Source organism: Callorhinus ursinus, unplaced genomic scaffold (assembly GCF_003265705.2).
Source record: "Callorhinus ursinus isolate GAN/ISIS: 27379988/994484 unplaced genomic scaffold, GSC_fseal_2.0 scaffold54, whole genome shotgun sequence".
Taxonomy (NCBI): Eukaryota; Metazoa; Chordata; class Mammalia; order Carnivora; family Otariidae; genus Callorhinus; species Callorhinus ursinus.
In genome coordinates, this window is record NW_027397116.1 from 413,093 (window position 1) to 436,191 (window position 23,099).

The window sequence follows — 23,099 nt, forward strand, 5'->3', positions numbered from 1 at the left end:
GCCCCAAGCCTCCTGCTTTTAATAGTGTCCACCACACCCCATGTAAGGACTAAGGAATGAACAGCTTCCCACCTCTTAGGCAAAATGACCAAAAAAAAGCAGAACAGAGCAAGGAAGCTGGTGTGCGGGGGGAAGAGGAGTGCTTCGTGCCTGGAAATGGAAGCACACGCAGAGTCGGGGGGGGGTGTGTGCAGGGCCCCCCAGACAGCCCCCTCAGCAGGGGAGGGGGCTCCGCGCCGACTGAGGCTCCTCGGGGGACAGGATCGGCCGTGCCCGGCACAACCGTGCTGAACAAAAACACATTCCAGGCTGGGCTGGTTTTACGTTTTTTCTTTATTAAAAAAAAAAAGCATTTTTCTGGGTTTTTAAAACTTCTCCAATACATAAAAATTTTCCCGCCCCTTAACACTTCTTTCTTGCCTCCTTCACTCCCGCTCCTGGTGCCTCCAAGACCCAGATGGAGAACCCTTTTCAACAGCTAAGATCTGGGAGCTGGAGGGGTTGAGGGTTTGAAGGAAGGTGGTTCCTGGTCAAAAGGAGAAGTCCATTTGCACAAAAATATAAACTGTAGAGGATGAGACCAGCACATACGTGTATGGATTGATCTACAATCCACTTAAAAAAAATAGACCCAAACTGTCATTTTACAGTTGCAATATTATACAAAATAATATATATTTTTTAAACAACACATACGCATCCACACACGCACGCACGCACACAAGGTGCCAGGAGCCCCTCTGCACTTCCGCACGTGGGGCCAGGGTGTCAGTAGGCGAAGATGACGTGGTAGGTGACCTGGTGACCATTGTCCCAGGCGTAGAGCAAGCGGTCCTTGGGGTTGTAGTCTATCTGGGTGGTGTAGGAGTACTCGTTCTCGAACAGTAGCCGGGGGACGATCTGCGTGTTGGTGTGGGTGTCGAAGGCGTAGGAGATGTTGGCGTTGCGCTGGTTGTAGCTGTCCACGGCGTACAGCACCCCGCAGATGACGAAGCAGTTGCCGTAGAAGTTGCGCCGCAGCCCCGTGCGCCACGTGGTCTCCTTCTGCGTGCTCAGGTCCACGGCATTGAGCTTGCTCAGCACGATCACCTCCTGGCTGAAGCCCTCGTCGTCCAGGGCCGGGTAGATGAGCCACAGGCCGTTCTCGTCCACAGCGAAGTCCACGTCCGAGTGGCCCTGCCACCGCCAGGGCGTGGCCTCCTCGTAGGCCACGTCGTGGAGCATGGCCCAGGCGGCCACGAAGCGCTGCTTCAGGTCGTACTTGATGATGTTGCGGGTGAAGGCGCGGTTATAGTAGAAGGCGCCGTTGTACACCACGTGGCCCGTGCCAATCCAGCTGTACGGGAGCTTGTAGGAGTTGCTCCAGCGACCTGCGCGCGAGGGCGGGGCTTCAGGACGGGGGGCGGGGCAGCCGCGGGGTCGGGGGGGCGGGGCAGCCGCGGGGTCGGGGGGCGGGGGGGGCCGGATCAGCCGGCGGCCCCGAGTCCGCAGACCTGGGGCTGCGTCTCAGCTCCGCCACTTTCTAGTTTTGTGCAGCAAATGGCTTCACGCTGGTGAGCCTCCGCACGCTCAACCCTCACCCCGAGGAACAGTTCCCATTCCCAGGCGCTCCTCCCCCCCCAGGGGCCCGGCTCTAGGAAGGGGGTTAGCTCACTGCTACCCCTCCCCCACCCCCAACGCGGACCCCAGGAGCGGAGCGCACAGAATGTGGGGCATGCGGAAGAGGGACCTCCGCGACGAGGAAGGTCCTTTCACCACCGGAAGACCGAGTCCCCATTCTGGTCCGCGGGCACCTCCCAGAGTGATCTGGCCGTGATGGGAACAGGGGGCGCGGGGACGGGAGGAATACCCCCCACCCCCCCACCCCCCGAGCGGGCCCACGGCGCGTACCTTGTTTGAAGTTCTCCAGGTTCCGGAACTCTACCAGGGTGTTGCCGTAGTAATAGTTGGTGACATAGATCCGCTCATCCTTGGCCAGGGGGTCCTTCATCCAGGCCCCCTCGTTCCGCCCATAGGTGTTCTGGGTGGTCGGCCCCGTGATGGTGGACAGGGTGTCTTTGCACCTTCCTGACGGAGGAGAGGGGTTGGCGGGGTTGGGATGAAGGAAGACCTGAAGCCCCTGAAATCTGTGCCCCCTCCTCCGGTCTGTGGCCTCTGGGGGGCTTCCGACCTGAGCCTGGACACCTCAGCATCATCCGCTCACATCCCCCCCCCATCAGTCCTACATTCCACTCCTACAAAGCCACCTGCTGCCACCGTCCTCTGATTTCTCAATCCTACAAACTCATCCCCCTCAAGGATTTAATCTCGTGTTCTCTTCTGACACCACATCCTCCTCTGAAAGACCATCCTGCCTCGACTGGATTCCATCTGTCCCCACAGTGCTGTGAATGAGCCTCTCACAGGATGTCCCCTTTCCTCTCAAGGATGCCCGTGCCTCCCCCTCTGCCCTCCATGACCGCCCCTACCCAAGCACAGAGGGAGCGGGGCTGGGGCTTTCCTCCTCGTTCTCAGTCCTCAAGATACAGCATCTGGACAAATACACAGCAGCAGGGGACGCATGAGCAGAGCTGAGGACTTTCTGCCACACGTGACCCAGGGACACGGAGCTCACCAGCGGCTGAGCTGCCCCAAGGGGTTTGGCCCAGGGTATTTGGGGCCACACCAGTGTAGACTGAACACTGGATGTTCGTGCCCCTGAGGCCCACCTGCTGGGTCCTAGAGAGCTGTCCTCAGCCTCTGCCCCTATGCTACTGTAGGCAAGATGCCAGGGTCCCCTTCTGGGGACCTGGAGGAAAGGGGAACAAGCTCCACGTAAGCAGCTTGTTCTGGCTTGCAGGAGCCCCTTCTAAGCCAAGTCTGCCTCAGGAGCAGGGGGTGACCGAGTGCCCAGGAGCTATACTCCTCAGGGGCTCTTTGGGGTGACCTAGTGCCCAGGAGGAGCCCTCAAAGGCCACCAGCACTCTGCCGAGTTCTAGACCAAGTAGAAAGCCTAGAATGCTTAATATGTAGTGTTTTTATTGAGCACGGCCCTCAGAGATACTGAAATTGTGTGTGACCGCTGAGGACATGCGTTCTTTCTATCCCCGTGCTGGTGGGTTACGGAGGAGATGGGAAGGTGCCCCCGCCCTCACCCTGCCCCCAGCAGTGTGCTCTCACCAGCAGATCACCCCTCCACCTGCCATCAAACTGGCAGACGGAAGGGTGACAGTGACAAGTGTTCACCTGAACAAAACACACAGGCCTCCAGTTTGGATTGAGGGCTCTCTCAATTCCAGGCCACCCTCATTTCTGAACTGTTCCAGTCCGTTCCCTCCACTCTGCTTCCCCATTCGTGGTCTGAGGAAGAAGCTCAAGCTGGCAGGACAGGGCAGGCACCGTGCCCTTGGCTTTGTGCCTGGGGCAGCAGGCGGCTGGAGGTGGGGTGCACACTATTTCCCAGGCAGGCCCCACAGCGGGATGCAATTGGCAGGGTTCAGGCAGCTCTGTGTGGGGTTCATTAGGTCCTGATCTGACGGAGTGGGGAGGGAGGGATTCAGTCTCCGCAAGACAAACAACAGAACCAAGCCGCCAAATCCTCATTCCCCCACAACTGAGCTCATCTGTTCAAGACAATAAAAGAGAAGGCTCTAGCTGAGCCCAGGCAGCAGTGGTCTGGTGGAAAATCGCTCATTCCCTGGCGCTGAGCAGGGCTTCGTGCTTCCTCTGCACTGAGGTAAGCCCTAGTGGGCCGTCCCCAGGGAGGAGCATTTCTATGTGCTGCCTTCTCCTGGCAAGGCCCAGCGAGAACATGGACTCCCTGTCTCAGAGGCAGGGCAGACCCTCACCCACGCCCCAGAGCCCCACAGATGGGGGGTGAGGGGTTTCTGTCAGGGGGCTGTCATGGCTACGCCACCTCCCGGACCAGACTCAGAAACTGCCGATGAGCTCCCAGAAGCCAGGACTCATCTGAGTTTTGAAGTACTGGGATGCCCTGGGCAGCCCCGAAATCCCTACACGGTTCTGTCTCAGCCCTGAGGCTCTGCAGCAGCAGGGTCCTGGGGGAGGGGGGGCTACAGAATTTGTCCCAGGTTTGGAGTCAGAGGCCTCGCCTTGGTCTTGGCCCTGCTACCAACTCCGAAGTCTGTACTGCCTCCAAAATGTCAGAGCTTTAGTTTCTTCTGCGGGAAAACGGGCATGCTATATGCCCCACCTACTTCACGAAAAGGCTTGGAGAATCCACTCTGAGGACGGCACGGCAGGCTGAGTCATGGCCCCAAAGATACCCATGTCCTAACCCCTGGGACCTGTGAGTGTGACCTAAGATGGCAAAAGGGACGGTGCTGATGTGATTTGAGTCCGAGATCTGGAAATGGGGGGATATCCTGGATTATCCGGTGAGTCCTCCATGCACTAGCAAGTATCCTTCTACCAGGGAGGCAGAGGGAGATGTGACAAGAGGAAGCAGGAGGGATGTGGCCGCAAGCCAAGGAATACCAGCAGCCGCCCAAAGCCAGGAAAGGCAGAATGCGGATTCTCCCTTGGAGCCTCGGGAGGAACTGGCCCTCTGACACCTTGATTTTAGCCCCTCTAAGACTCATTTCAGACGTCTCACCTCTAGACCCATCAGAGAATCCGTTTGTTACTTAAGCCACAAAGTTTGTGGTAATTTGTTACAGGAGGCCTAGGACGCTGGGACAGATGGAGTCAGCCCTGGAGTCAGGTGTCCTTGTTTCTCGGGTTGGGGGGCGGGGGGCAGTCCCCACTGGCGGGCACCCAAGACCCCGGGGCACATCTCTACAGGCCCTCAGACAGAGGGACGCAGGCCTGCACGCAGGCAGGAATGGCGGGCAGACACGTGTGGTTTCAGAGCCCTTGAAGACACGTTCAAGGTCAGTTAACCACGAGGCCCGGACCCATCACCACAGTCTGATGATCGGGGACGTTCAGACACGCCTGCCCTTGGCAGCAGACGTCAGCCTTGGAGAGAAGGCACCGCGTGGTAACGCTCTTCGAGGGGGAGAGGGTGGGGGGCAGTTCACAGAAGCCACAGAGGAGACAGCGCTACCTGTGACTCACCCTCGAAGGGTCCCCACTCTCAGTGACGGTGACCGAGTACGAAGCACTTTCTAGGCATCAGCCCCTTTCATCACTGGCATTCCCGGGAGCCAGGGGCTCTCTACACAGGGTGCCAGGGTCTGAAAAGAAGCCCGGGGCCCTCTGCTGTCTCCTCCCGCCCCCACACCCACAGCTCGCTGTCTCCTCGCTCTCCCTGCCCTTCCCCTCCACCTCTGTGGCTCAGTTCAGACCTCACCGCCTCTTTCTGGGGTCACTCCAGCTGGCCCCTCCGGCTCATCTCCGCACCCCTCCGCCTATCCCGCCGCGCAGACAGAGCTGTGCTCTGCGTAAACCCTTCCTCGCCATCGCCAGCCACTGCGGGGCGCCCGGGCGTCCCGGTCCCGTCCACTCACGCTCTGGCCATCCCCCCATTCGGAGTTCTCAAACTCAGATGGCTCGGGGGCCACGCAGGGACTGAACCGGGCGGAGCGGGGCGTGCGGGACAACAGGCAGCCACAGAGGCTGCGGAGGGAGGGTCGGGAGGGCGGCTGCCCTGAAGGCGAACTCCAGACTCAAACCAGCCTGGGATGAATGCAGCCCTGGGGCTGCCAGGCCAACCTCCCTGGCCGGCCCCTCACCACCGGTCTTCCCGGGCATCTGTAGCTCGTTCGGAAGGGGGAGCCCTGGGTGTGACGCCCCGCTGTCCCCATCCTGACATTCTTCATCATTCTGCCTGTGACCTTGTGTTCTTAGAAGCGAAGTCTAGACAGTGGAGCGTGTGAGCGTGTGCGCGCGTGTGCACAGGACTGTGCACCCTGTGTGTGTCTGCCTTCCTGTCACCCATTTGCACGCATTTGCTACGCCTGATGAACAGAGCTCCGGGCAGACTCACTGCACGTGGGAGTTCAGCCAGACTCGGGGGGAGTTGCCCCCACAACTGAGTAAGGGGGGGCCTGGCAGCCCCAGTGCCGCACCTGCCATCGGGCCAGAGCCGGCTCTGAGCGTAGAAGACGGTGGTGCTTTAAGAAACACGAAAAACCAAGTAAATATCCCTGTATTATTTCTTACTTGTGTTACTTGCTTGTATTAGCCAACAACTTAGGCTAAAAATGACAAAGAAGACGGGAAGACTGGGTGACTCACAGTCTTTCTTTTCAGTCTTTCCCTACTCAGTGGGCTGGAGGGAGGGAGTGTTGCTAACATGTGCACATATCAAGAAGTAAAACAAAACGGCTGAGTTGGCTTTGTGCAGCATTTCCACTGTTCCGCTAAGAACAAAACACTTATGTATGAAGGAGCTGTGACACAGGAATTGTGTCGTTTTGGTGACTTCCACATCGGAATCAAGTGACCTTATATTTGCATTTAAAACTGACATTCACCGTGTAAAGATGAATGGTAAAACTCACGCTAATACTTTGAATTTTTAATATTTCTTCACTAGCAAAGAAAAAAAATGGACTGACGAGAGAGAGAGAGAGAGAGCGCACAGAAGAACGGGAAAAGCTTTCTATTCATGACCTTTAACATCACGGCCCCCAGGTGCTCACTGGGGCCGGGGCTCCACAGGCCCCCAGCCGCCCCGAGCTTGCTGCTCCCACAGCCCTGCTCCTCCTCACTGTGGCACCACTTCCGTTCTCGGCCTGGCTAGCTCTTCCTCGTCCTTCAAGACAGCCAGGTCAGCACCTCTTTCCAGAACAGAGTCCCTCAGACCCCAAGTGCCCGATGCAGCCCATCGGGCTGTGAAACACAAGCGAGGTCGCTGCCCCGCCTGCCTTCGAGGCGCCAACAGCTCGGGCACGGGCACCGACCTGCCTGAGACCCGCCGGCAGCCCTGACTGAGGACAGCTGCTGCCTCAAACCCTCTCTACCACGTTCAGAGTTAAGGCCGTGCTCCCCTTCGTCATCAGGCCCCTGGCTCCCTAGCCCAGAACCCTGTCCCCCAGCCTGTGCCCCCGCGCGGGGCTCCCTGCACTGCCCCCCACCCCGTGCTCGGCCTGCGCCGGCGCCCTCTCCCCTGGGGGTGCGCATGCTGGCGAGCACGCCGGGAGATGGGGGCCCACCGTCAGAACCCACGTCGGCCCCAGCTGGACCAAGAATGTCCCGTCTGCCAGGCTCATCCTCGCGCCACGCCCGTCACCTGTCGCCCTCCACAAGTAGTCCCCTGGGAAGTGAGCCTTCTCACTCCCTTTCAAGGTGGCACAGTGGTGCTCAAGGAACCTTTTCCTGGCACAGGGGAAGACTTTATTCCTCACCCACCTATAAGCAAGGTCTCCACTTCCCGTTCTTGTTTCCAGGGCCAGAGCCCCTGGTTAGGACTGAAGTTCCCTGTGGCTGCAGGGGGCTGGTGAGGGGGCTGGGGACCGAGCAGCTGGAGCAGAGTGCCCGTGGAGTGGGGCTCGGGGACCGGTCTTGTCTGCGTCTGGTGTCTGGGCTGGCTGAGGCCTGGCCCCCAGGGCTCCTGCCCTCCTGCCCCTCCAGCACCACCTTTCTCAGGCAGCCCAGGCCAGCCCCCTGACACGTGGCAGGCAGGCCTGGCCACCTCCCCTCCCCTCCCCTCCCCCACCCACAGCTGGAGGGCCAGCGAACCTCAGGGACTGTTAAGGTCTCAGGCTAGTCCGGAAGCCTGGTCTTCCCAGATCAGGTTTCCTATAGGATTCAACAGGAGACAGGCTCTCACTGGTACTGTCATCATCCTGACAGTCCTCTTCCCTGCCCCTCCCCTCTCCCTCCCCACCCCCAAACCAGCCCCGTGGAAAAACTCGCATCAGGAGCTGCAGCCCTTGAAGTCTGGGGCTCTGCGGAGCCGCGGAGCCTGGCCCACGTAGCACAGCCTTTCCTTCCTCTGCGGGAACTGAGCAGCCCTCCCCAGGCCCCGGGATGGCGGCTGACCCCTCCCCAGGCCCCGGGATGGCGGCTGACCCCTCCCCAGGCCCCGGGATGGTGGCCGAGCCCTCCCTTGGGAGAGCCAGCTGCCATCACTGACGGCATTTTTCCTTTCCCGGTCCTACAGCGACTACCCTTCAGCCAAATGCTTGTTTCCATAACCAAAAGTTAATTCTAATTTACTTGTTTTTGGAGTTTTTCTGAAAGGTTTACAGTTCTCCTGAGGATCATGGTTAGGCATTTCAGGACATCACAAAGTCAGATTTGGAAAGTGTGGAATAGGGTGTTCCTCTTAAAAACAGCCCCACTTAAGACCACATCTCAAATAGCCAGGCTCGTTAAACAGCAAACACCCTTCATGGGCAGCAAATGCATGGCCTGTGTCAGTTTCAGCCAAATGGCTTTTATTTACCTGCAACTAGGACACCAAGCGCAACCTGGTCTCACTCACCAGGCACAGATAATCAGGGGTCTGCAGAGAAGGATCCAGAAAGGAAATCCCACCCACACGCACAGCAGCCCCAGGGAGGCAGCTGACAGCGATAAGCAATTAAAAATGATTCCCCAAGGGCGCCTGGGTGGTGCAGTTGGTAGAGCATCCGACTCTTGGTTTCAGTTCAGGTCATGATCTCAGGGTCGTGAGATTAAGCCCTGAGCTGGGCTCTGTGCTCAGCAGGGCAGGGGGGCATCTGCTTGAGACCCTATCTCCCTCTCCCTCTGCCCCTCCTGCTCATGCTCACGTGTGTTCTCTCTCAAATAAATAAATCTTAAAAAAAAAACCAAGAGATTCCCAGAGCACCTGGGTGGCTCAGGTGGCTAGGCATCTCCCTTCGGCTTAGGTCATGATCCTGGAGTCCTGGGATCAAGTCCCACATCCATCAAGGTCCCTGCTCAGTGGGGAGTCTGCCTCTCCCTTTGCCCCTCCCCTCTGCTCATGTGCTCGCATGCGCACATGCCCTCTCTAACTCTCTCTCTCTCTCTGAAAAATAAATAAATCAATAAATCTTAAAAAAAAAAAAAAAGATTCCCCAAAACAAGCCAGTCAAGAGTCCACGCGGCCCGGTCCCCTCTCTGAGCCACCCTGTCTTTTCACCCCTGTGTGTTTGAAGAAAACCCTGCATCCACATTCACGTCCCTGTGTTCTCTCGGTGGAAGACCCCAGAAGCAAAACCCTACAGGCCAGTCTGGAAGCAGAATCTTACACCCTGCACGCGCTGCTGTCATTCTGGTGAAACAGAATACTGAACAGCAAGAGGAAACGTTCTCCCCCCTCTGGCTCCCACCAGGTGACTGGCCGCCAAGACATGAGGTGTCTCCCTCTGGGATCAGCAACTCAGGCAGGCTCCTGGAGGAGGCGGGCTCCTGAGAGCCCCAGAAAGGTGCCTGTTGGCAGTTACGCTGCTGGCAGGCCCCAGGGGAGGCAGGCACAGCCGAGAACTCCACTCCTGGCAAGGAAGTCACCCCGGGAGGAGGCTCCGACGCTGATCGACACTATCACCGAGTCACCGAGGGCACACAGGTGTGCAGGCCTACCTGTCTCCAGTGTCCATGTCCGAGCCACCCGTGGAGGGGCGCGGCTACGTTTCTGGGGGAACTGTCCCCCTCACGGGTGAAGCGGTGGCAGAGTGGGGGGTACGGTGCAGGGCTCAGGGCCTGTGGTCCCAGGAGCACGGTCGAGGCTGCCCAGAGCCAGTGAGGAAGTGGGAACCTCAGGCTCAGGCCCCAGGGCATTCTGCGAAAATTGAGCAGGACCTACAGCTTCAGAATTCACTGTCCCTGCAGAGAAACTGCTTTCTATGCCATGGTCAGCTTGCTTCCACCATGGAAGGGAAAGAAAATGAAAAAAAACATCCTCTCCTGCTCCCACCCAACCTCTGTGGCCCACGCACTGCCTTCTTCGGAGGTTCATGAGATTTTGCCCTGGGGACTATTTTTACTGGTTACTTCCCTGCTCCCGCTGTCATTATTCTGGGATTTTCCCCCAATAAGAATCCCTTGCTGTACCATGGCCTGATAAACCTACTGCAAGAAACCGCAGGATTTCGTGGAAGAAACAGTCTTTTAGCAAATATCTAATTTCATCGGAGACCCAAAGAAGGGCAGGGATTCGGCCAAGGTCACACAGCTGTTAGCGGCTGAGCCCAGGCTGTAACTCAGGTGTCTGCTCAGGGCAGGAGCTCCTTCCACCACCTGTCTGACAGTAGCCAGCATCTTGTTCTGAGGAGGGAATGGGGACAAGGTGGCCAAGGGAGCGGGAAATGGGAAGAAGGAAAAGGTACAGGGCAAACCATGTCCTCTGTCAAAGCACGTACTTTTCTCAACAAGCACTTTGATGGACTATTGGTCAACAGTGTTATTTTTCAACTGGTCTCGGCGGTGCCTCAGTGGAAGTTTGGTTGCATTCTCTTTGGGAGAGACACCTGTAGCCACCTCCCATTTCCTTCTCTAGCTGTCCTTCCCCAGTGCATGCTCCATCCACAGTTCTCAGAGTCATCGTGTGGCTCTGGAGCTCCCAGAACAGGGCACAGAACAGGGCTGCACTCTTCACGCTTCTGGAACATGCTTTGCTCTTTTAGACCTAAGTCAGAAAGCTTCCCTTCTCTGTTTAGAAAACTCCTGTTCATCCTTCAAAACCCAGCTCAAACGACACCTCCTTAGAACGGCCTCCCCAGCCTTCTTAGCATCCAGGCCACGCTGGTGCTCCCTCTCTTGCTCCACTCCTCTGCTGCTCTGGCATTTATCACATGAAGCCACGGTGGCTCCCATGCCCTCCAAGGCGGCTACTCGCAGGATCGGGCCCTGGGGCCCACTGTACCAGTAATTCTCCTCCCTCTTCTCTATTATTCCAGGACCACCTCTCACCCTGACCCCACGAGTAAGAGTCCTTTGGTATTTCATGGCCTGGTAAACCTACTGCAGAAAACTTAGTCATTGCCAAATACTCAATCCCCATCACAAAGCCTAGGACACAGAAAGCACTCAACCAATGTTTACAAAACTGACCAGTGAGGTAGGGCCCTGTCTCCAGTGACTTATATGTACTTAGAAAGGAGCTTCCCATTAGTGTCACTGGCACGCTTCAAATACATAAACCCTAGATGTTGGGGCGCCTGGGTGGCTCAGTCAGTCAAGCATCCGACTCTTGATTTTGGCTCAGGTCATGATCTCAGGGTCATAAGATCGAACATCGTGTCAGGCTTCGTGCTCAGCAAGGAGTCTGCTTGAGATTCTCTCTCTCCCCCTCTGTCCCTCCCCCTCCCCTCACACATATGTGTGGGGCTGAGAGCACATGCTCTCTTTCTCTCTCTCTCTCTCTCTCTCAAAACAACACCCCTAGATGTTATTAACACTGATCGCTGGCCAAAGGCATAACTCCACTTGCTTTTCCTTCCAGAGAAGTCTGACCATCTGACTCCTCTCTCTGCTTTCGATCTAAACCCAGGCGGAGCCTGTTACCAGAGCTGAGCAGGACATGGAGTCCAGGCAGAAGGAACTCACCTATGACATTCCGGATGTCATCCTCCTCTTCTGGGCTCAGGGTGGGGCTGGCAGGGGCTGTGCTCTGCCCCGTGGTAGCATCTCTCCCCAGCGAGTCTGTCCGGACCGTGGTGGGAGGCACCAAGCCCGTGTGCAGAGCCTCCGTAAATGCGTCCCCAGAGGTGCCTGGCGGGGAAGCGGAGGCTGGAGGTTGCTGGGTGGCTGTGTGGGCCACGGTGGTGGCTGGTACCTGAGTGGAAGGTTCCAGGCTTGCCTCCGTCTCCGTCATGGGACCTGGAAACACCGAGGAGGTCTGGAGTGGTGCTGAGAACTGTTCCACTGAGGCAGACAGGATGGGGTCCGGCGTGCTGGGATCGGAGGGCGCGGCCAGAGCTGAGGTCTGCGTGTCACTCATCCCAGTGGTGCCCTGATGGGTGACCACTGGCCTCCGGGTGGCACTGCTCAGCAGGTCGTTGTGTCTCAGAAGCTGATCTTCAATCAGCAAATCCACTCCATTGTCACCACTGAAAAACTCGTCTTCTAGGAAACAAACACAAGGTTGTCTGTGACTCAAGGACAGCTCGTGGTACTTGGCAGATTAAGAAGAGGGTTCCTGGGGTGCCTAGGGGGCTCAGGCGGTGAAGCGTCTGCCTCCGGCTCAGGCCATGATCTCAGGGTCCTGGGATCCAGTCCCACGTGAGGCTCCCCGCTCGGTGGAGGAGCCTGCTTCTCCCTCTGCTTCCCACTCGTGCTCTCCCTCACTCTCTCTCTCTCAAATAAATAAAATCTTTAGAAAAAAAATACTAAGAGGGTTCCTTTCCTCAACATGACTCGGTGGTTCAGAGATGGGGCCCGGCTGGGATTTCAGAAGAGGAAGGTGAGAAGTCGCAGAGATGGGAGGGCACTGCCTCTCCTGGAGGGTCTCTGAATAGACTGCCTCTGAGCTCCACCCAGGCTCGGGGACACCAGGAAGACACACACCCACGGCCACAGAGCCTGGGGGAAGCCAGCCACCCCGTCCGTTCATCCAGCACATGTTTATGGCGCACGCTCAACAACCGCGGGCAAAACAAACATCTTGCCCTCGTGAAGCTTCTGTCTAGGGGCGCAGACACTAAATGATAAGTAGACAGCACGCTTGATGGTGCCGGGGGGAAAAGTCGAGTAGGGTGAGGCGTGTCCCGAGAGCTGGCAGGCGGAGGGGGAGGGCTTGCAGTGATGGATCAGGTGGTGAGGAGGGAGATGAGAGAGACCTGAAGGAGGGGAGGGAGCTGGCCAAGCAGCCATCCGGGGAAGAGAATTCCGGGGCGAAGAGCAGCAGTGCAAAGGCCCTGAGGCCAGAACGTGCCTGTGAAAGCCGAGGGGCAGCAGGGCAGCCAGTGTGGACGAGGCGGGGCGGGGGGCGGGTGTGCGGGGAGAGTAACCAGTGATGGCAGGGAGGGCACAGGAGCCAGACCACGTGAGCTTTGGGCGCCGGGTTCGGACTTCAGTTCTTCTAAGTGAAGTGGGGGAGGGGCCAGGGTTTTGAGCAGAGAAGGAATATGAGGAAGCAAACTCTCTTAGGACACAAAGAGGTCTAACCACAAATGAAATACAGACTAAATTGCGTTTCATCTGTTTCTCAAAACCACCATTAAGGAACTGAATCTGCAAGCCACGGGCAGGGCAGAAATGTGTGCAGTACGTACCACTGACAAACGACTAGTTCCAGAATTAAAAAAAAAAAATCCCACAAATCAATAATTTAAAAAGACAACAAACAAGGTTAAAAGTGGGCAAACTGATTATGCCAACAGCTAGGAGAGCACAAACTGGGACGGGGGGGAAGCCCAGGTCCCCTGGAGGCAGGGACACCAGGTGGGGCTCTGAGCACATCAGCCCCCCCCCGCAAGCCTCAGTGTCCCCAAAACAGGACTGGAGGGCACCAAAGTCCCTTACAGCTGTGCTCTGTGATCTTCCGTAAGCCCAGAGACCTCAAGTGACCAGCCTGAGGTGGCTCAGCGAATCATAAGGAAATGCAGCAGGAACTCTGGATCACCTGTCACTGCGGGCGATTCCCCCCATGACCCCGCTGGCTCTGCGGGGCCACAGCAGTCATTAGACTGCAGAGGGGTCCAAATGGTGACCCCCTCCCCACCCTGCCTCCACGGTGGCCTGCTGACCCCAACTCACGCTGCTCTTCGATGTCATTCTCCTCCTCGGGGTCCTTGGCTTTGTAGTAGGTGATGCCCCGGATGACAGTGGGCTTGGAGGCTGGCCGGCCCCGCAAGTGCACCTGCCTCTGCAGGGGCCGCTGGGGCCTCACCACCTCGGGCGCAGCCAGGGGCCGTGTCTGCAGGAGCTCGATGGAGTTGATCTGCTGGGACACGGTTTCTTCCTGCAGAAACCGCTCCTCATACTGCTCCTCAGAGGGGACACAAGGGAAAGCCAGGTCACTGGTCAGACAGGCAGCGGTCAGGAGGAGGCCATGCTGCAAGCCAGGGCACTGTTCTGGGTGATTTACTTGTGCCCACTAATGGAATCGCCCCACGAGTCCTCTGAGGCAGGAGCTCTTTATCATTCCCATTTACACCTTAGGAAACCAAGGCACAGAGAGGTTATGCACATTGCCCCAGGTCCCACAGCAGGTAAGTGGCAGAGGTAGGATATGGACCCTGGCAGCCTGGCTCCAGCACGTGTCTCTAACCTCCACGCTGCGCTTCCCAGAGAGTGCAGTTCTCCTCTCAGCTCTGCCCGAGGGCTGCTGCCTGATTTCCATCTGGTATCAGGTGCTTCCAGTGAGGTCCCTGCGTGGGCGACAGTGCCCGGGCTGGGACATGAGGCCTGAGGCCCAAGATGCGCACCTCAGGAGGAAGCTTTTACTTCCACGATCAGAAGGAACGGCCCCACACCCGCCCTGATGCATCCAGAAGAAAGTCCAAGGTCCCTGGCCTGGCATTTACACCCCTCTTTAAAACGGACCTTGACCCAGCTCAGCATTCTTCTCTCTGGTTCCGCCCCCAGCCCCAACCCTTGGTGTTTCAGTCACTTGGCTGACTCCTCACCCTCTTGGCTCTCCTGAGCTGCGGGGTCTTTGCTGGGACTGTTTTCTCTGTCGGGAAGTCCACGCCCTCCCCGCTCCCAGAGCTACTTACCATAATCTACCCATTTCTCAAGGCCTGGCTACCATCTCAGGTCCTCAAGAAAATACTCCCAGACCTTCTCATCCGTAATTAATCTCTCTTTCCCAATCCTCACTTTGCATGTTGTGGCAGAGACTTCTGACTGACTGACGCAAATCCTAGCTCCTGTCCCTTTCTAATGGGAAACTGGCTTTGTGGGAGTGGCTGCAGGGCAAAGTTCTGGCCAGTGGGGTAGAAGTAGAAGTTGGTGGAAAGAGCTTTTGGAAAAGTTCCTTAAAAGGGAGGCTGAGTCAGCTGGAAGGCATCTTTTGCACTCTTCCTAACTGGTCTGGCCCGAAATGTGGACCAGGTGGGCTGCAGCTGAGCAGCCATCTTGTGACCACGAGGCAATTCTGAGGACGGACATCGCTAACAGCTCCGTGCAGTTAATCACGCCCGCCGAGGCCGGCCTGCCTTCGGGTTCCTTCCACACGAAAGAACAGCAGCCCCTCTACTGTTTGGGGCTTCTCCTCAACGCTGAACACAACTTCCGATGGACGCAAGTCTATACCTCTGTCACAGCCCCTCTCCCGGCCTGCCCTCTACGGGCATTATTTAAGGATTCTGTCTCTGTAGACTCTAAGGAACTGGAAGACTAGCAACCACCTCTTGCTCATCTTTGATTCCTTCACACTTGCTACATTGAATTTTTTTAAAGTAATCTCTACGCCCAAAGTGGGGCTCAAACTCACAACCCTGAAATCGGGAGTCACATGTTCTGCTGACTGAGCCAGCCAGGCGCCCCTGTTACACTGAGTTTGTCAATCATAACAAATCCCAAGGAATGGGCTACATTTATGCCTGGCACTGGGGTTTTGTCAAATGATGCTTTACAGTACGCTGCCGTGACCTGAGCATCTTGATGGCACCAGGACAACACCACTGGGAGTGTTCGGGTCAAACAGAAGGAGCCACCCAGTCCTCCTTGGAGCTGCTGCGCAGCCCAGGTTCGGCCCTCCTGTGTCCACAGTGTGGCAGGGTCTCTGGTCCATCAGGTCATGGACCTGCCCCCAATCCAGGATCACAGTCACCCACCATGGAAAACAACAGACTCTGGGCACAGGCCCCGTGAGCTGTGTTCAAAGCAGGGCCGCCACAGAAGGGTCCAGCTCCCGGGTGGTGGCTCCGTCAGGGAAGTGTGAAGGGACCTAAGAGCAGGCCCAGCCCTGCTCTCAGGAGGACTCCCGGGGCCGAATAATGAAGAGGCAGCTTCCTATTGCCACCTAAGCCGCAGAAGCCCCCTTCTCACCACGAGGAGGTGGATAAGCTCCCCTAAACCCTGTGACTCCCGGTGAAACCCACCCAGAGAGCAGAACCCACTTGGAAACAACACCTCTGTCCCCAGATGATGCCCCATGTCCTGAGAGGCAGAGCCGGACCTTCAGGGTCACAGAATATGAGCCGGCCAAAGCCCGGCCATAATGGCCAACTTTCTCACTCTGCCCCAGAAGAAGTGAATCAGGCTTTCGTTTTGACCTTACAAATCTGGCCTGGAGAAAACCCAGAGTCATTCCCGACCACGTCCCCACGCCCGTACTAGCTTTCCTGTGACAGAAGAGCTGACCCAGGTGACAGAGCAGATGCGGCAGTTCCTCTGTCTGTGGAGACCGGCTCCTGCAAGCCCGAGGCACACTTCTGCCAGTCTCCCCTGGGGGGGGGGGCGGCGGAGAGGCACCCAAGGAGGTGCAGGCATGCGCCCTGGGAGCCCCCACACCTGCCACCAGCCCCTCCTCAATTCCCATTTCCTGCTGGGGAGGTGATCTCGACGAGAGATGCAGGGATCCATGGCCTGCAGAGATGGAGTTTAGGGAGCACCCACTCTGACCAGACACAACCCTTCCTGGTATTTTTGGCCCTTACAACAATGGGGCAAGGTAGACAGCACAATCCACACTTTCCAAGCAAGGAAAGAGGGGCTCAGGGTCATATAGCGAATTGGCTGCAGGTCAGTGGGTGAAGGGCGGAGGGGGGCACTTATGGAACAGGTCCAGGGCCACTGTCTTCAGAGCCTGCCCCCTTCCTGCCATGAAGCCACACTGCCCACAGCAGTGACCACGGGGACTAATTTGTCTGCCATCCAAAAACTCATCTACATCCCCAGGTCCACAGGGCCCTGGTCTGGCCGATGCCCAGCAGACGTGGGGGATCCCTCATTTCCCACTGGGAAAGGAGGCTGGGAGGCTGACGAGGGCCCCAGCGCTTGACTCCGACGCTGTGGGCCGGCTAATTGCTGGACCCTGGTCTCCCCGTGCATTGCAAAAGCAGGTTGTCATTTCTTCATGGTAAACCCCAGGAACCGTCTTTAATTCCAGGCTCTCCGGGACAGGCAGGAACTGCAGTTCCCTCTCCCAGCCAAGGAGATGGAGCAAGACCATGGCAGCCTCTGCCAGAGAACATATAATTTCCTTGGATTCACTGGCGACAGACTGAGCTGGGCGGCAGCTGCCCCCACCACGCCTTGCTTTCCCCTCTCTGCTAATCCGAGAGCCTGCTGAATGACTTCAACTCCTGGCGTCCCTAAGTCCCAGCTCCCACCCTGCCCTCCCCACTCCCAACCCAGCCCCCCGAGCCCCTTGCCAACCCTCCAGGCAAGGACCTTCTTGGAGAGCAGCCTCCAACAAATTGCCACTCACCACTCCGAGAAACCCCAGTATCATCTAAGAACCCTGAAAATAACCACCAAACCTAGCCCCCACTTGCCTCCTTTCTAGCAGGGGGTTTGCCAAACACACAGAAAGACGAAGAAGGGGAGGAAGATCCTAGCCTTGGGCCTCCTTCCCAGCTTCCCCTTTCCCGCCCCTCCCTGGCCCTGGCTCTACCCCCCGCCACCCTGGTTTGGGTGGATTGTGCTAACTTCAGCAGTGTGATGAATGGGGATTTCAGGAGGGGAAAGGGCTTTGCTGAGCAAAGAGAAAAGGAGTTTGGTGTGTTTGATTTGGTTTACTGTTTGCCCTCGGGAAATATGAGCTGGGTTGCTGAACATACCACATAATGTATCATCAAGACAACAGCCGCATTCTCCAGCTCAGCCGACCGGGAAGCTGGAAGCCAGAGAGGACAGGGAATGCCGGACTCCGCTGGGCACTGGGCCAGCAGGACATACCAGATGGGCTGAGATAGGAGCCGCTGGGCCCCAGGTGGGGGGAGAGGGTGCCTCCAAGGTCCCTTCCAGCCCGAATGTCCTCGGCTTTTTGGTTTATAAACTCGGATCTGTTCAAGGATGACCCACCAAGCAGACTAAACACAAGCTTAGTAGCTAGCCTGTTGGGAGACAACTAAAAATGAGAATAAAAATAATCGTTGAAGAAATATAACATCCAAAAAAGCATCAAAGTAGTCATCGTGGGCAAAGCCAGAAAATTATTGGCCTTCCTTATCCTTATTTTCTGGTTTGGAACTGGTTTTATTTTGAGTTACACATTGGGCAGGGTGCAAGCCCCATAGTGTCTTTGGGGCTTCTTGCCCCCAAAGTCCTCATCTGCCGGCCGTCCTACTTTGGGAACACATGTGCCTAACCCACAGCTGCGGCCCGCTTGGCACCACGTTGATGAGTTTCCATGAGTTCCAAGCGCAGGCTGACTTCCTCTCTTGCCCCAGTTCCTACTGACCCAGGCAAAAAAGTCCTGTGTAGCAATGCTTAGCCCTTCTCCGTGCCCCGTTGCCCGGCAACAGCTCAGCAGCTCTGACTGTCCCAGAGCCTGCTCCCCCGCACCCCGCCTGCTGCCCCAGGCTGGTCCATCTGGAATCTAGGCTCTGCCGACCACCACCGACCCTCGGCCCGGTTAAAGCAAGCAAGGCTTCTCTTAACTGCTGTTGTCCCCTGGTTGCCAAGGACCCTTTTATGACACTTGATCCAGATCCAGTGAGACTCACTACATCTCACATTCTTCAAGTCCTGCCACCAAATTTACCTGTTTCCTCTTCCACTCTTCGGGGTTAGCTCCCACATGGATACTATTTCTTGGGCATCAGCTTAGGACACAACCACCACATTAAATGGCCGTACGCGGAGCCACAGTAATACACATCAGCTAACTTAGTAACCGGGGCGAGAAGAAGCCGGCTTCGGGCGGGGGCATTTTGGACAAGCAGGTCCGGTGGGATCGCTCCAGACACCGTCAGACAGCGTCCCATTTCTCGCATGGGGGACCTCGTGCCGGGACGCCACCAGGTGGGAGGAAACAGAGGTTTGAGACCCCCTGCCACCGCTTCCTGCTGAGTAAGGCGTCCCACGAGCGTTCCTGGATGTGTCCCATCTGGAAAGTGTGGATCCTGATCTCCGCCCTGCCTGCCTGCCTGCCGGAGCCGTGAGGAAAACCACCCGGGATAGTGACGGAAGGCCGAACGCACCACAAGTCCTGTATCAACAGGAAGGCCCCCCAACTTACGGTTTCTAAACTGGGGCGCTTTTGAGACTGAAAGAAGGTTCTGCCAATAATGATGCCAGGACGGCAGGAGGGAACCACGGGGGTCCCAGACAAGGCAGCATGCACACTGCTCCTTACTCATCACTCAGGGGCGCTCACAGAGGCGAGGTGGGGCCTGGGACTCCGGGGTCCTGGCCTCACCACCTCCTCGCTGAGCCCCTCTGGGCTTCACCATTAGGTACCACAGACTCAGTCCCCTGCCCCAACACATCTGCAGAAGGGCCATCTAGAAGAAATGAGACCATGGCCGCGTGCTTCCCAGGACTGTGCCCAACCCCCGCCCCACCCCCCGGCTGCCTCGGAGCCAGGGCCGTACCTCTGGGTGGGCGTAGGCTGCGGCCGCGTCCCTCTGCAGAGCCGAGCGCACGTCGGGCATGCCGTCCAGGATGCTGCCGGAGCAGTTCTCTCTCCCTCGCTTGCTCATCTCCGTTCGAATTTCTTCCACGTCTTCTTTGATTTGCTCGTTTTCCTTGGTGAGGTTTTTAGAAACTTCCTGAGAAGAGAAAAAAGTGTCACACGAAGATCCACGAAAGTGCTCTGACGCTGAGCAGGAGGCAGCTGGTCCCTCTCTTGGGCTCAGAGCTAGACGCATAGAAACGGGCCAAAAATCGGCCAAGGAGTGACTGGGGTCCTAGAGAGCACCCAGCCCTATGCTGAGGGCCAGGCCCCGGGCAGTCCTTCCAGGACAGCGTGGCTCCAGCATGCCCCGCTGCTGGAGATAACCCCAAACCCCATGGCTTTCCTAAACCTGACACTGCTGTGTCTCTGGGTCACCAGGACACCCGGCTTCTTCTCTCTCATTGGTACACAGTGCATGCACCCTTATCCAGTGATGATGAATATGACAAAAAATTCCACTCACTTGGACCCCATGCTGTGAACCAGGAGCTTGATTAATGAAAGAAGGGTTTTTTTAAAGCAATTTTAGAAGAGGTGGCCAAAGACATCTACTTAGTCTGCTTTTCTAGTGAACACAAACTATTCCCCCAGCACATTAAAAGCATCGTTTACATAGAAAACCCATGGGCGGGTTTCACACTTTCCTATTTACTCATAAAAAGCTTCCCGAAATGACCCCCGCTTGGCAAAGTACCTGTGTTCCAGATCTGGTTCATACTGGAAGGGACCAAAGGTATATTTCAGTCAACCAACACTGGTGAGCACCTCCTGTGTGTCTAAGGTACAGTGTGGTACCAAAAAGGCTCATGATACCCCTGGGGTTCTTGCCCTGGGGTGCTGGGGAGATGCCAGCTATAACTGGGAAAAAAGGCCCACATAGCAGGAGGAAGATGACCAAGCACACTGGATTCTGCAAGTGGCAAGTGTGAACTTACGGATTTCAGAGGAGGGAGGGGACAGGGGAGAGGCAGCGTCCTAGAGGAGTTGACGCTGCACGGGATCTGAACCGGGGACAGTTATGGGCAGGCTCAGAGGTGCCTTTTCACCTCAGGTTACTTTGAGAGAAGTTTACTGCACTGAGATCCAACATTGTCCAACTCTGGCCAGCATTCTAAGGTTTCCATAAGCGTCTGAGTTTTTGTTGTATTTTTTATTGATTTATTTTTTTAAAAGATCATTTATTTATTCGAGAGAGAAAGGACGTGAGCAGGGGAGGGCAGACGGAGAGGGAGAAGCAGGCTTCCCACTGAGCAGGACCCTGAGATCATGACCAGAGCCAAGGGCAGACGCTTGACCAACTGAGCCACCCAGGCGCCCTGCATCTGAGTTTTTAGATGGGATTTTCTCCTTGAGCCCTGTTTATGGGGTAGGGGGGGCAGAGGAAGCAAACATGTAAAACAGAGGATGCGTGTGCTTTCCGTATTTAACAGACAGATATGGGGAGTGTAAACACTCAGACCCCTGCTACCTGGCAAGATAATGCTAAGTCCCAGAGGAAAGCCACCGTGGCTCAGACAGGGGTGTCTAAGCACCCAGGCAGACAGTAACCCCCAGACTGCGGCTCCAGTAGCTCCTAGAGGGGCTGTCCCGAAGAATCCACCAGGTGCTTGTTAAAACTAACCAGACCCCAGAGCCACTGGCCGTACGGTTCTTCTGGCATTTCCTTTCATGGCCGATTTTGAGCCCTGGAAGGGCTTGCTGTGTTCTATGGGGCTCAGGCCTAGCTGGCCTCTCTAAATTGCACAGAGTTAACTGTGAGAGATAAAGCCCCCCAAAAAGAAGTCTTCTTTCCGGAATAGCCAGAAAGAGCAGTCTTACTCGGTGAGCAGTCACTCCTGACAGGTGTTACCAGGGGCAGTCAAGTGCAAGGGTTAAGAGCACGGATTCTGGACGAAACAGGCTGGCTCACGCGTCAGTGTTATTGCTACTTCCTTGATCTCGGGCTAATCAAAGTCTCTGTGCTTCAGTTCCCCCAGGGGTAAAATGGGGTAATACTAGGACTTCCCGATGAATTCCTAGGAGTAAATAAATTAATACATGTGGAAGTGCATGTGACACACAAAGGGGTTGTTATCTTTCATAGGATGTTACAGTTGGGGTTTCTAGGCCCCTGGAGGGTCCCAGAACTCAAGCATGTCTCAGATGGGGAAACCGAGGCCCAGAGGAATGATGTGATTTGCCCAGATGATAAAAACAAAAGTGGCAGAGCTGAGCCCAGCACCCAGACTCCTGGCCCTTATCTCTGAGGTTCACTCGTGGGACCACTAAGACCCTTGGGGGAGGGTCCTGGTCCTCAGCCAGCTCTGGAGCAGCGGGGAGCGCCCATCAGAGGGGCCCGTGAATATTGCAGTGTGGTCTCAGGGTCTCTGAGAGAATACGCACGTGCATATGCAGAGAAATCTGGATAGGGTGGACTCCTGTAAGTCCTTGTTATGCAAAGTGTGGTGACAGATGGGGGGGCACCCTCAGGAACTGTTAGGAATGCAGTCTGCCCCCACAAGACCTGCTGAATCAGAATCTGCATTTTAACAAGACCCCCAGGCAATCTGCAGACACATTCAAGTTTGAGAAGCGCTACCTTAAAGGTAGGAAGCTTGGGGTACACCTGCTGGAAGAGAGGGGTCCAAATGCTTGGAAGACGATGACTTACAGGAGCCAGATTTTTCGGGGGCCAACAGGAAAGGTGCCAGGTGCCTTCGTGGGATTCACACACTTCTTTTTAGTTTCTAAAGATTTTATTTTTAAGCCATCTCTACACCCAACGTGGGGCTCTAACTCTCAACCCTGAGATCAAGAGTCGCCCGCTCCAGCCAGGTGGAGCCAGCCAGGTGCCCCAGGATTCACGCATTTCTGTACATCCCCAAGCCCCTACTGAAAGCAGGGTCCAGGCATCTCCCCCGTTAACACTCAACGTCCTGAGACATCCAACACAGCCCAGCAGGCTCAGGGGTTCCCTGTGTTACTTCTTCATTAACGCATTCGTGTGCTCAGCGTTGGGCCCTAAGGGGTCAAGTGTAAGCCACACCGAGGAGGATCCCGCTCTGATAAAGACCACCCTCCATGAGGGGATGAAAGCAATAACCAAGAAAGCACCAACCAACGAAGATCAAAGTCAGGGCGGGTGACAGTTGTCGCTCCTGAGGCGTCACCAAGGTCAATGACACAGTCTCTAAGGTGGGGGCCGCCATGTGGCCCTAGGACTCCCCTCTGGGTGAGCCCAGTGGCTGGGCCTGCAGAGCCTTACTACGAAACAAGATCCTGAACACCTTGCTAGAGTCAGCACTGGCCTGTGCACCCGCTGCGAGGCCGACGGCAGCCCCACGGACTCAGCCCCAGCTCCCGAGATCTTGGGGTTTCGAGGTCCCTGGAGGGCCCTTCTTCTCCCTGATTTATAAATCCCCAATACCCTTTCTGATTTGAGTGAGGAGCCGTTACTTGGGGTTTCCACAGAGGAGGGTCTGATACAGTCTGGCCTGGAGAACCCAGAGGAGCACTATCGTTTCTTCCCCTCACGGGAAGGGCAAAGCCGGCCAGCCGCCTGAATAAACACCCAGCAGGTGGTGGCATCACCCCACTGGCCTGCCAGGCTGAGCCAGTGGCACCCCCCAGGGCAGCGGCTGCACCCCTCGGCCACCCCTGGACTCAGCCACCTCCATCCCGGGGGTGCTGGCCTTGTGGGGCTCCCCACCGCCCCCTGAGATTCCTGCCTCCC

At 56.6% G+C, this 23,099-nt stretch overlaps 1 protein-coding gene across 3 annotated transcripts in view; it reads right to left on the reverse strand.

The window, feature by feature from the left end:
- Positions 1-315: 315 nt before the first annotated feature.
- Positions 316-23,099, reverse strand: part of OLFML2B (olfactomedin like 2B) — a 35,851-nt gene continuing 13,067 nt past the window's right edge. Inside the window, exons 4-8 of one of the 3 annotated variants that reach the window (XM_025892116.2) lie at positions 19,305-19,481; positions 13,573-13,801; positions 11,422-11,940; positions 1,891-2,067; positions 316-1,370 (exon numbers count right to left, since the gene is read on the reverse strand). In XM_025892116.2, the coding sequence (XP_025747901.1) occupies positions 769-1,370; positions 1,891-2,067; positions 11,422-11,940; positions 13,573-13,801; positions 19,305-19,481 (1,704 nt within the window). In that variant the 3' untranslated portion in view covers positions 316-768. Of the gene's footprint in view, positions 1,371-1,890; positions 2,068-11,421; positions 11,941-13,572; positions 13,805-19,304; positions 19,482-23,099 lie in introns of all 3 variants that reach the window. The other 2 variants (XM_025892118.2, XM_073884054.1) reach the window with 2 other exon arrangements.